We start from the raw sequence: 14132 nt of genomic DNA on the forward strand, positions 1-14132 counted from the left end.
ACTTTGGTCAATTTTTGCTACTACCATTCCAAGTACCAACCCCTTGCCACATTATTTCCCTAATTTCAGTGACATTAGTAGATTTAAAAAACAAGCAAACAAACCAACCAAAAAAAACCAACCAAACAAAAAAACTCCAACGCACACAAAAAAACCCAAAAGACAGATAGGACTCAGGATTCCAGTGACTTAGCACCTGTTCTCTAATAAATTACTGATTTCATCTTTTCCCTGGCCTCTTTCACCCACTACTGATCTATAAAATTACTCTTCCTCTTTTCTATGACAGTTTATACAACCTTTATGAAAGTTTATGAACTTTCAATGATGGATTTCATGAAGTTCACCAGGACCTATCATTTAGTTATACTGTTTGGTTTACTGTTTAGGGTTTTTTAATCACCAATTAAAATTTTTAACGCAATTTCAATATTTGAAATCTTATCTTCCCTTAATGATTTAAAGGTAAATCAGACTTGGAAAAATCACTTCCTATTGGTATGTAAAGAAAGTTCTTTCATTAATGAAAAATATCTCTACGATAATAAGCATTAAATGAAGATTTAAGATATACTCTATTTATTATGAGTAAAACAAAACAATAAAGCCAGTTTATCAGTAAAAAGAGAAAGATCCTTGTACATTACCTCTTTACAGTCTTTTACAATTGGCTGCATCATGGTAAGGTCCTGATGACTGCCACCCATAGCACTGCTTGTACTCTTGTTCCTTGCATGGCCTTTCTTAAAAGGAGTTCTTCCACCAGACTGGAATTCCTTAGTTGGAGATGTTGGTGAAGTAGACAGTACTAGTGTTTTCAATGCTGCTACTTCAGCCTGCAGGACATCAATCTTCACAGGGCAGGGGGGAATAAAGTAATTAACAAACAAAAAATATATTAGTTTATAAATATGTTAAATCAATTAAAAACACCCCCAGCTATCTCGTTGCAAATCAAAACTTCATCTTCCAACAGTACTAACACACAGATGCCCAGGCAATTGCATACTGTAGTAGCACTGGCTTCCTATGCACCTTGCTGGCTGACATGACACTGAAACACCGTGTCCATGGGTGTTCGCTAAGAGTACGTAAAGCAACACAAAACAATTGAGTATACATTCTAAAAATGCATACAGCTAATCCTCTACCTATAGCTTTATGATTCACACTTCAGATTTAAAACCATGTGAACATACAAAGCAAACAAGCTGGGAAAAAACTCACCTTTCCTTGTGCTTCTTTTAACTGTTTTTCTGCTGCAGCTTGTTTGACATTTGCTTCTTTAACCATTTTGTGTGCTTCCTATAAAAGATGTTTAGCTAGGGTAAATGCTTCACACACATTTATGAAAAATCCAACAACTAATAACATACATACTTTTGCTTCATGAAGACTACTTGTGACTATTAAGATGTGCAACAGTCTGAAACCAAATAGCTACATTAAAAAAAAAATCCCTACAAATCTATGATTTTTGATTCATCGTTGGCCAACTATTTTGGGTCAAGAGCCCAAATTCAGAAATTCAGCAACTCCACCTACCCCACTGCAGCAGGAACAATACCTGTCATGAACACCAGGCTCCAGACACACTCCGGTGGCTGACAAGTTCCTTGACCCCCAAGAGAAAGACTCAACCAGTAGCAACAAAAGCAACATAGGCACAGTAGCACATTCAAAAGAACTTCTCCCTTGTTGTAGCCAGAATAACCAGTTTCAGACAACTGTAAATTTTGGCATGAAGGACCCAGTCAAACTATGAAGTCTAAATTCTTGCCATCAATAAAAAAGACAAAACAACAGCATAAAAACACTTCATTATTTAATAAACATTTTTAAGTAGAATGGAAAAAGCACGAATAAAACAATCCAAGTAAAGAAACAAGGCTAAGCCAATAAAGCATAAAAGGACTGAGGGTTTTTCCAATGTCCTTTTACCTCATAACTGTAAGCCTTTTGTCTGTATATTGTATTTGTTTAGGCTCTGATCCAGCAATTTGTGCCTATGATCAAATTACTGTTCTCACGTGGTACTTACTGAAGGCCACAAAAATGGAAATATCAGAGCCAGCAACCAAATTACTTGGGATAGGATCCTTTTCATATCTGTAAAGCGCCTAGCACATCTGGACACTATATAAATAAAACAAAAAAGTTCATACATTATCATACCAAAAGATCTGGCTCCCACTAGCATACAACACAGCTGTATAGTATGGGTTTGTAAAATTCTCGTATGTAACAAGACACATGCAAGAATGGGAACATACACATTTATACAATGTGTACAAATACATTTAACATTGACCATGCAGTTTCTGCTTAGTGATGGATCTTTGAAAGCAAAGCATGTCACTGTGCTATTACAGAGTAATAATGTAATATATGCACCCAGCTGTGCAAAACAAGTCTCAATCCTCCACTGGGATGCAGCAATATAAGCCCTAGCATATCCATTTATATGGCTGCTGAAATTAGTGGGATGCAAAATTAAACATGAATTCAAGGACTGCAGATCCCAGTGCAAAAAAAACCTCACCACTGTGTCTTGTTAAAGCCTCTAAGTGAAATGAAATCACAAAAGAAAATTTAGGGCAACATGCCTATAACAGTCTGGACAATTCAAACTCAAACTATTATTACTAATAAAATGTATTTCAAACATATTTTTACAAAGTGACCCACTGTTCTAAGCAATGAAATGTTATAAATAAAAAATGTCACCAATAATTTTCCTTTTACTCCTCCACAGTTACCTTCCCGACACTTTCCTCCCCCCAGCACACACAAGTATTTCTATTATAAAATACCCTTCCACTCTTCTATTTCTTTTTTTATACAAAGGGACTGCTTAATATTTTAAGTAACCTTGCTCTACCAGGATGTACTTTGTAATTTGATTTTTGAATGTTTAATAGCACTTTTATGCAACATCATAGGCTTAAACACTTCTTCTAAAACATAACTAATGTTGTATCTTTATGCATACGCTGAAAGCCAATACTTACAATTCAGTAAATGTATAAATCATCCATGGATTATGAAATGTATTCTGACAGCTAAAGATACCACAATTTAGGCCCAAAGCATTCCTATATATATTCTTAAGATAAAATGAGAACTGATCCTACTACAAGTTATGGATTTAGCATTTTATTTCTGTGTAATACAATCTCACAATCTTTGCTGGTACTACTGCCTTTTCCTCAAATGCAAGGTCCCACTGAAAGTTCTGGCTTCTCACTTGGTAACCAGGTTTCATCCTGGTGCATCACTCAGCAGTAATGCTTCTTTTGAAGCCTGTGGGTGTAGCATGCTGCCAGAACCAAAATTCAGAAGATGAAAGCATGGTTAAGTTATGTACTTGCTACCTCCATTCATCTGGAACTACGTTATTTTTTTGTTTAGTCACCATGGCAACCCCAAATTTAGCTCTTATCTAGATAGCCTTATTGTCAGACAGAGAAGCTGTCTCAAAATAGTTATGCCAAAAAATAAGCTGATTTATTTCCCTTATTTTCTTCATTTTGTGTCTAGGCAGATTGACAAGCTCAATACGGTGTCTCGCATCTAATTGAAAAGTCTGCTGCTTTCTCTTAAGCCTCTACTTCCACACACCCAAGTCTTCAGGACACAAATCCTTTTATGCACTTATTGCAGAAAAATTCAGCATACAATACACTGGTTCTACATAAAACATCTGGCTCAGCTTCCCTTAAGTATATCACATGGAAGACTCCAACAAACCTCAAACAGACTAGCTGTAAGTTCTTCCAATTCCTGTCCAAGTTGATCTCGCACTTTAGAAAGCCTTTCACATTCTTCATCTTTTAACTTCAGCTCCTATGGAAAATTGAAAGTTATTTATTCTGACTTAGAGTAGTAATTTGGCCTTTTAAAGCTAATACCACAAGAGAGGGGGGACAAAAAAATTAAAGCAAATAATCAGAGGAGCATAAAACCTTTGCTACACAAAGCCTTTCAAAATAGTCATCATAACACTAAAAGCAATTAAATTAATGCTATGCATTTATAGCTGTTTCTTCCTGCTGTACAGAATTATACCAGGGCAATCTAATGTATACCTAAGCTAAACACCACTTCCACTTTTTTTTTCCCCTGGAAGTATAAAAGACTGTATTCACATAAAATATAGATCAAATTAATTATTGGGACAGACAGAACACCAGTTCATCTACCCATTCCTTAAAATATGTTTAAAGTAAGCCTTTTAAAAAAATTATTAAAAAAATAAAAAAGCACTGGCTCAAAACAATCTGCAATTCTAAACAAATCTTAAAACATATTTTACTATAAATACTGTCTTCCAAATATCTCTTTACAATATTTCTAGAATTGTTCTTTAATTATATCCTTGCCCTTGTTTATGCAGATTTAGAAATAAAATTAAAGCATCTTTATGAAATTCAAAATGTTAGTGTACACCCCACTAAAATCTGAGTGAATATCTGACCATACCCATTCTTGCAGTAATATTTTAACACAGATTTGGCACTAAAATAGTGACATATGCCCAATCTCATCCATACTGAGGATAAAGTGGGGTACTTTGCAGAGAAGTAGAAAAAGGCTGACAAGAAATTTGAAAGAACATTCTTCTCCCCTTCTGTATCCATTAAACCCTGGGATCTTGCAGAAAGAGAAAGATGCAGAGATAAAGTAAAAGAAAGAAAAGTAGCCAATTCTGACCTTTCAAACTCTTTTTGGCCCTAGCTCCCTTCTCATCCCCATCCATCTCCTCTTTTTCCACTTCTCCCTGCCAAGAAAGGTATTACACTGCCACCGTTCCTGAAATGCAAGACCAAAGACTGTCACTAGTAGGTTAAAGATTTCAAATACAATCTAGCAATGATTTGCTCCAAAAACCTCCACAAGCCAGTAAAAAATAGCTGCCTTCAAAAAACTATGGGAGGACAGTCACAAGAGAGTCATAAAAAAGGCCCAAATTGCAGCTTCTTTGGTGTTTTTGGAAGGTGGTTAGTATTTCCTTCCAAGTCTTCATGACTGAAGTAATGTTGCATACAACTATGTGGGAAACTGCATTTTGCTTTGTAGCATGCTGGTATTAGGTCTTGCTCTCAATTTAGGCAGTAAAATTGGCAATACACTTTTATGTAAGGTGAAGGCTCCTGTTTGACTTCAGGTCTTAGACTGGACAAGAGTTTAGGGACTCTTCTGGAATCATTTAGTATCAAAGGCATTATTCTATCCTTCTTTTATTTGGTTTTAACTTTGGACATTTTGATTGATTTTTAGTCTAGTTTTTTTGTCATTTGGATTTTTTTGCTTCAATTTGCAACTGTTTTCAGAGGTACCACTTAAATGATGGGGATTTTCCCAAACTTGGTATTTCTCAAATTCTATTCAAATCTTACTTGCTAGCTACTACTCTGCACACAGTGACCTCTTTCTCAAAAAAAAAACCCAAAAGGCAGCAGGAAAATAGCTACAGATGAGGCATGAGAAGGAGAAATGAATACAAAAAACTAAACAAAAAAAAAAAAGAAAGACACTAAAAAAAAAAAAGCGGGGGGGGGGGGGGGGAATTTAATTATTTTGTGTTGGTTTAAAGTATTTTCCATATAAAGTATGGTTCTTAATCAGGAAAAAGAAGATTCTGAAGCAAAATGCTTGAAGCTCAAAAAAGAGTTGAAACTTTTCCTATAAATGCAGAGGAAACATCAACATTTCTTTTGGCTTACTTCCCTGATTTATAAGAACAATGCTACATACCTCTTAAAAGCAGATTGTATCAATATTCAGGTAAAGGGTTGTCAAACTAACAATGCAAGTAAAACAACCCCAGGTTCTCCTACCACTACTGATACACTACTTACTTTAAACAGTTACATTTTGCCTGCAACTGGAAAGATCAGGAGAGATTAGACTAAAATTTAGGGAGATGAGTAAAGTTTCTCAACAAAAAGACATCATCAGGCAGTCTACTATGCATGGCTGCTTAGCTGGATTTATCAAACACTACACAAGTTTCCATGACACGATTCAAGAGCAGCATAATGAAAGACATTTTTGTCAAGCAAATTTAGGTTCAGGGTTTTTAGGCAAGGCAGAAATGAAGAGTGCTCAAAGCAAAAAGCTTGGCAGTTATCAGAAACATTACTACTGCCTGTGACTTAAAGGCATTACTGGAGACTTCCCAGCCATACCCAATAAAGAAGCAGAAACGACAGCTCTGTGTGCTAGACTAACCATTCATGCTGCAGTCCTTTACACATTACTCTTCTGAAAAAGTAACTACATGAAGATGAGGAACTATTATAAAGCACACTACAAACACACTTACAGAAGGCAAGAAAAATTTAACTTCAAGAGAAAAAAACCTTACAGTTAAAAAAAGTCTCTATCAAAGGGTCATATTGTTGTTTATTTCTCTTTGATCTTCTCAGATTATGGAGTGGGTATTTAAAAACAACTGTGAAATAAGAATTGCAAATTACTGCTTCAAAACAATTCACACTTTACATCCTAGGAAGAAAATCATCCTACATCTAACTCAGCAATTTAACCAAGTCAGAACTAGATGCATAATACCAAGGAAAGAACGTTTTCTATAGATATCACCTCAATTCTGAACTGTGGGATATTGCTGAACTCTGAAGTTGTCAAAGAAGTATTTATACTAAATGCACTCCTATTTGACTGGTCTTCACTCAGCACACAAGTTTAAAAAGCTACATAAAAATCAGTCCTTTGCAACCAGATTCACAAGGGAGTGATCTGATTTGACAGAAGATTCAGAATCTCCTTGCAAACTTAGCATAATTTCACAAGCTATTGAATTATCTTATGGTGTGGGTGAAGATGTTTCCATTTTGCTTTCATGTAGTCTTCTTTCTACTCGCCTGAGAAAATTTCACTGCTTACAATGCACTGCAATGGCACAAGAGGTGTGGAAACTTTCATCAAAGACAGCCAGAAACTGCTAGAACACCTTCAGAGAACCAAGACACCTTGAACCATCACAAGCCTGTGGCCTTACAATTCAACTGGAAATTGATTCTAGAAAAGATTGAAAGCATATGTTTCAGTACAGTTCTAACACACCCTCATTTGTATTGTTAACTTATAAGAAAACAGCAGAAATTTTAAAACACTGAATAGTACTGTATAGTACTACTGGAATTCCTGGGTAGTTATTGTGAAACTGTTTATTATTAATCCATGCAGATTTTAAAACATCATGTTTTACAGCAGATCTGAAGACATGAGATGTGTTGTAACACTCTGTTTCTGAGATGAAAAATGCATACAGAAATTGAAGCCTTTGAAAGAAAATTCTAAATTTATGAATCAGGTTCTCAAACTATGTTGAAATTTACAGTACATTCTGTACTATCAACGCTTTCACAAGAATTACTGTATTATGGGAAAACAAATCAATTTTACTCTACTAGGAAAATATAATTAATTCACATTTTACTACAGAAAAATCAAACATGGTTTTACTTGTTACTAATTATACAGATCTTACTCTAAAAGATCATGGGAATCATGGAAACCAAGCATGTTGTTACTATCACCTCTGGCAGACTGCTCTTTCCTCATCAAAGAGGGCTAAAACATCTGTTTCTTTGACATGGAAATAGTTTTGGGTCAGATCACACTCAAAAAAACTCACAAAAAACATGACTATGAAATGCTAAAGCTCAGAAACTACAGGTAAGCTACCTAAAACACATGCAGTATGCTGGTTAATTCAGAGGAAAAGCAAAAGATATTCCCTTGCAAGGACTCCACTAAATTTGTGTTTCCAACAAGTACCAAGTATGAAATGTATACAGTGATGTATCAAAATACCATCCCTACTCTCTGGAGACTATCTGCATGTGCTTGACCTACAGTCAACAACCACAGTGACAGAGCTCAAAGCAACATGGAAAATATATGAAAAATACAAATGCATAGAGACATGAGGACATAAGGTCCCAGGCATTACAATCACTGAGTCTTTCAACACCTTCTCCATTCCCTGATGCTGCTTTGGAAGATTAGTGAAACAAGAAGGGTTCAGATGATCTAAAGCAAACATTCATCTTCACTTTTAGAACATAGCCAGAAATTACCACTTCAGTGAAAAAATAAGAAAAAAATTATCTGAATAGTCTGAGAGATTGAAAAAAATCTGTCATTTTAATTAAGAGAGCATTTGAAGGCAAACATAAAATCGTAAATGCCCCATTAGTACAGAATTCAGCACTGCTGTTTACCTCTGACCCAGCCTTCCCTCCCAATCTTATGACATGATCTGATGCTGCAACTAATCTAGATTGAAGTAGAAAGTGTATTTTCTCTCATCAAGACACAAACTTTTGAAAGACTTTTTTTAACAATCTTGCCAGCAACATCTTTCATTTTAAGAAGTCTATAGTCTTAAGAAATCCAAGGCACACACAAAGCAGGGAAAAGATAATACTTATTCTATTACTATTACTGAATAATTTATTCAGGAACCATAGTGAAATGTCTAACAAATACATGGCATACATGCATTATCTAATATAAAAAAAACTGACAGCACTTTTAAAAAGAAGGTGCACTCCAAACAAAGGGAAAAAATTAGTGGATTCCTAAACTTTAAAGTTTCATTTTCCTTTCTAGTTCCCTTTCTGATCACAACTGCAACAAATTCAAAACAATCTTTAATGTATAGTACAATAGCACACAGTTTGAGCAGGAAATTTGGAACAAATGAAAAATGCAAAATAGCAAATTTGCATTTACTTTGTTCACTCTCTGTAGCCTGTAAAGCTTCCAGGCTCAATAAGCTTCAAGTGCAAACTGCAATTCTCATTTTTCTCACTAAAAAAAAAACAGCTCAGAGAATTACAGAGAATTTAAAGCCATTACACAAAAGACAACCAGTTACACAAAGACACTACCTATTCATTACATCCCTAGAGGTCTTGAACTGAGCTCTCATCAACAGAAGGGAGTGTGCTTGGAAACAGAAGTTTAAAGATTGCATGACACATGAATATCACAGAGAGGATACAGCACTATGTGAACAGCCATGAGCTTTGGAGGAAAGATACCAGAGATGAGTTAGGGATGGGAAAAAGTAGTCCTCATGCAGGAAGAGGAAGAAAGTGGGTATAATGGAAGGAAGAGGTTTATGGTTGTAGAGTCTGTACAGACCCCTGCCATGACTAAGCAATTCTGAAACAGTGCAAGGTTAGAAAGACAAGCAAAGCAAGTTATCTCTCCAGTATAACACTGGTAAGAATCACATGAAGAATTGAGAATTAGCAACAACTCTGACATCAACAGTCACAAGGTTAGTGCTGAATTGCTTCTGTTAAGACCACACAAAGAGCTTGAAAACATATAACATGCAGTTAATTATGTCCTAGCAGCCTTCATGCCACTTCCTTAAGAACAGCCTTAACAAATTTTAGAGTGAAATAGGAAACATTTCCATCTTTAAGAGACAAAGTGGTATACATTGGAATAAGATTTTTAGATCATTCCAAGCTATCAGAAGCAGATCCAAGTTGTGGTTCTCAAGTACATCAGCTGTAATTTCATACACTGTAAAGAAGAGCTTTTCTAAAGTTTGGATGCTAATTTGTTCTTATTTTGGAGGGTTCCAAGTTTAACTGCTAGGATTATATATTCACATGCAAGGTCCTCAAGTTTAGCTCAGGTAAATGTTTTCTTTCAGTGGCCAAAAGCTAAGCAAACACACACATTAGCAAAGGAAGCCACTACTCAGCAATACAACAGAAAAAGCAATGTCTGAATCCATAGTTAAGGTTCACTATGACAGTAATGATGACTGCATCCAACAAGATAAGGTAACAAACAGAGGGTAGCAAGTTCAAACACAAGATGAGCTTAAACCTAAACAAGAATGGAGTCACCTAGAGGAGGAGAAAGGGCACAGATACAAATAGCACAACATCTACTCAAAAACTTAAGCACAGAGAAATGTTAAAATGATAAATAATGGTTTTGCATTTATATAGCACCATCCATCCAAACAAGACAAAGCGCTTTACAAATATTAATGAATTGAGACACAGTGTCTTCAAAGGTATCCATATTCAATTTGAAGTGTAGTGTAACAGTACTCTAAAGAACATCAGAGGCATTTTTACTGCTTCCTTCTTATGCAAGCATTCCCCTATGAAACACTTCTGTTTCTAAAGCATTTATGAATTCCATGACACATGCTACACTTTTAAACTCTAGAGGAAAGAAGACTCGAAAGGTATATAATCAGTGTCTATAAATACTTATTCAGTAACAACAGAATGACAGAAAACTACTCCTATTCTCAAATGTCAGAATGAAGGAAAGCCTACATTTCAAAAAGAGGGTGTGTTTAACCAGACATCACAGCAAAAGCTTCCATGGTTAAGTAGCAGCAGCAGCACTAGAAAAAAAATTATCAAAGAATAATTCTAAGACATCTGTACTGTCTTAGAAAAGCAGTTAGAAAATTTTACATAAAATAATTACATCATAATAAATCTAGAAGAAATGAGCAGACTTCAAATGCACCTTCTGGCCTATCTATCATTCTGCAATATTAGAACCACTTGTGAAGAGATAAAAAGAGGGAGGAAACAAGACAACGAACCTTACCCTCTGAGCTTTTGCAAGTTCTTCTTTCAACCGCTCATAGCCCTTTTCTCTTACTTCCAGTACAGATGGGCTCCGTAAGTGAGATAAACTGTCTGTACTCAACCCAAAAATATCTTCATTTCCTTCAGCAACATCTGCTACTGTAGTACCCTGCAATAGCTCTCTCTCCACGTTATTGCTCTCCTTCCTGGCATTACTGTGATTGAATGACCCACTCTGGGGTCCAGAGGTAGAACAAAGTACTGTGTCGGTAACATTGATGCTGTAAAGAGAGCAATATAATTTTTATTTATATAATACATTAAGAGTAAGTATTTTAGAAGTGGCAGTAGTGATGTTGAATATATAATTGTGGACACAATATTGCAATGTTGTAAATAACATTAAAACTATCTTTAACAATGCAAATAGTTTATATGCAACAGACATCAACAATTTAAATAAAAAGACACTTGGCATTTACCTGACACCTGATACCTCTCCACAATTCAGTTGTCTGGGAGATGAATAAACAGGTTGTGTAGGAAGGTCAGAAACATTCAATGCATTGGGTTGGATTGGTGTGGACACAACAGAAGGATGTGGTCGGTAGATTACGCTGGGTGAGGTAGTTTGTTCCTGAGTCCCTGGCTCATTTACGCCAAGAAGATCTGGTGTAGTGGGCGAAGCGAGGTTCACTTCATGAAAGCCTTCCAAGGGGTCACTGGCCATAATAAAAGCCTCATTATATGAATCCCTAAATGAAATAATCACATTATCAGAAAGCAAACAGGAAATACTTAAATATATCTGACAGCTATTTGAATCTTAAATACGTTCACTCAAATAGGTTCAGAATACTTTGTGATAGAATAGAAACTGTGAACTACTCCAGCAAAAGTACAAACTTCAACCACCAAAAATGTTTTTTCCCATCCACTGTACTGCTGAGTCCAGAAGATCTAACAGCAGACTCTGTTATCCCATCTAAATGGGATGATGAAATCAAGAACATACTCTACATCATAAAACAATGTCATTCTTAATATAATCTAGAGCTGTTTCATATCAAAACAAATATATTTCATTCATGAAAGAGGGGCAGATCTGGGAATCAGTGAAGAAAAAATTTTAAACCTAAAACTTCCAATTTTCATCTCAATGAAGCAAATAATCTAGGACAGAAATCAGTGAACCTTTATATAAATTACAGTCCATAGTGGTTTTGGCTCAATTACATATCTGATCTTTGAACAGTTAACTGAAATGACAGACTTTGCTAATAAGATTTCTCATGAACTATGATGGCATATATTTAATACATCCCATGATTAAGTGAACAGACAATTGTGAACAAGTATACCAAAAATATATTATAGGTTAAAAGTACTATGAATTGGCAATTCCACTGACAATCTTTCAATTGATTTTTTAATTACTATGGTTTTCATAAAATCAACATAAAACACGTACAACACGTTTACAACATGATTTTTACAAGTCCTACTTCCCAGCAATTTCTGAGAGATTACAAAAATCTTAGCATAATTCAAAACTGTATGTTGGAAGGAGTATGAAGAAATTTGTGAAGGAATTACTTAGCACTGATTATTCACTGCAAAAAAACTCCACCTTTTCCATGTTACATAAATACAGAAGAGAGAAAGTGCTCAAAAAGTTACCTAATGTGCAAAAAAAATCTTAACAAAATAATACATATTTTACAGAGAAAGTTTCCTGGATCCTACACTTGAAAAGACAAGGCAGGAAGAAGATCTAGAAAGATGATGGTGATAACCATGAAAAGAGGATGCCATCACCTTACATGTACATCCACTTCCTTAGCTACTTCACAACACACACAGGAAGACATCAAGAACAGAATCCCAAAATCACATATGAAGTAACATTTTAGTTAAATTAAGACTTTCTAATCACCTTAAACTCAAAGACCACTATTCAAAACTGTTCTGCATCTCAAGGATTGTGGTGTGTATACACCAGTGTGAAACACAGAGCTTTGCCACATCAGCAGGTACATGTGGGAGAAATTCAACCATTCAGACAGCAAGAACATCTTAATTGCTCAAAAAAAAGGAAAGGTAAAAAAATAAAAGAAAAAATTCACCCCCCTCTAAGAAACTTTAGAGACAAAAAGGACCCTACATGAACAAAAAGGAATGGTTTTGTTTCGGGCTCCTTTTCTGCAGAAAACTTTATGCAGAAATTTCTTTTATTTTGAACTATCAAGAGCAGTTGCACAAATATGATTTACACAGAAAAACACTTTGGGCTTTGAAGCCTTCCTATAACAGACATGAAAAGCTTATTTTTGAGTAACTTTGGCAAATATTGCTGTTTGTTTCCCCTACAGTTGTTAACTATTAGAAGCCTTATAATTACATGCTCTATATGATGATAAAGCCTGTTAAGAAGACAAATTAAAATGAAGAAACTGACACAGCTACAGGACATTTCTTCAAAGTTTAATTTCAGGAATGTTTTCAGCTCTACAATGCAATTATTGCATAATTGCTTTACATTTAATAAACTAAATTACTTTATAGTTCATCACACCAGCTGAAAAATATCCAAGTCGCAGATCTTAAAGTCAGAGTCACATCTGCACAAACATCAGTAGATGTGACCCTGACTTTGAGATGTTCCCACCACTGTCCTCTTCTTTAACCAAGCCAGCCACACCCAGCACCACTACACTGGCAACAATACCAACCTGCCACTTAAAACTCTCAATTTTTTGGATTCCAGTCTTCACAAAAGACACAGGCTCTGAACATGGATGTGGAAGGGCTGACTGGATGCCTTGTCTTTTCCACAGCACCTAGGAAAGTGCACCCAAATCCACAAAACAGAAGCAGAAATTGAGACCCACCTGAGACTAAAACAGGAACACACTTTTGCCACATACTCCCTGCTGTTGACTAGTTTCTATTTCAAGTTTGTAAGATGTTAGTCATTGCTAGTTATTCTTAAAACTCACAGTCTGCCTTGATATTCAGTAGAGATATCATGGAACTTCATATCACCACTGGCTGAACTTTGCTATGCAAGGCTTTTTTCAAAAACCTTTTTTTTTTTAAAAATACTACTTAGCCTTTTCAAAGAATAAAAAAAGGCTCAAGAAAAGCTTATTTATTGTTGTTTTCATTTACTTTACTATTTCTGTGCAAATATTAGGGCTGTCTGTTTGGAGCAAATACTTTAAGTACACAGAATAAGCAACAGGTTAAAAGATGCACCATTCCATATATACCTGTGATAACTGACACAAATTTGTCTGTATTCTGAAGCACAGAAGGACATGCTGGCTCACATAAAGAAAAAAACAATTGAAAGCCTACTTATTATCTTTCAAATATTCAAATGCACTTCTAACTGTCCCTCTGGACCACCACATCAATTTACCCTGGCAAAATAATAGGTTCAGGGCATGGATGGGAGCAATCTATCCTACCTACATGGTCCCACTCCTCTGAGAAATGTCCCACCCAATTCTTTTC

The 14132-nt window shown here is 35.5% G+C and overlaps 1 protein-coding gene across 3 annotated transcripts in view; it reads right to left on the reverse strand.

Moving 5' to 3' along the window:
* RAB3IP (RAB3A interacting protein) overlaps nt 1–14132 on the reverse strand; it is a 32853-nt gene that overhangs the window by 13216 nt on the left and 5505 nt on the right. Inside the window, exons 1-6 of one of the 3 annotated variants that reach the window (XM_058022967.1) lie at nt 13346–13364; nt 11096–11368; nt 10633–10894; nt 3751–3846; nt 1228–1305; nt 648–851 (exon numbers count right to left, since the gene is read on the reverse strand). In XM_058022967.1, the coding sequence (XP_057878950.1) occupies nt 648–851; nt 1228–1305; nt 3751–3846; nt 10633–10894; nt 11096–11343 (888 nt within the window). In that variant the 5' untranslated portion in view covers nt 11344–11368; nt 13346–13364. Of the gene's footprint in view, nt 1–647; nt 852–1227; nt 1306–3750; nt 3847–10632; nt 10895–11095; nt 11369–13345; nt 13365–14132 lie in introns of those variants that run through there. The other 2 variants (XM_058022965.1, XM_058022968.1) reach the window with 2 other exon arrangements.

The sequence above is a fragment of the Melospiza georgiana genome, chromosome 4 (assembly GCF_028018845.1).
Source record: "Melospiza georgiana isolate bMelGeo1 chromosome 4, bMelGeo1.pri, whole genome shotgun sequence".
Taxonomy (NCBI): Eukaryota; Metazoa; Chordata; class Aves; order Passeriformes; family Passerellidae; genus Melospiza; species Melospiza georgiana.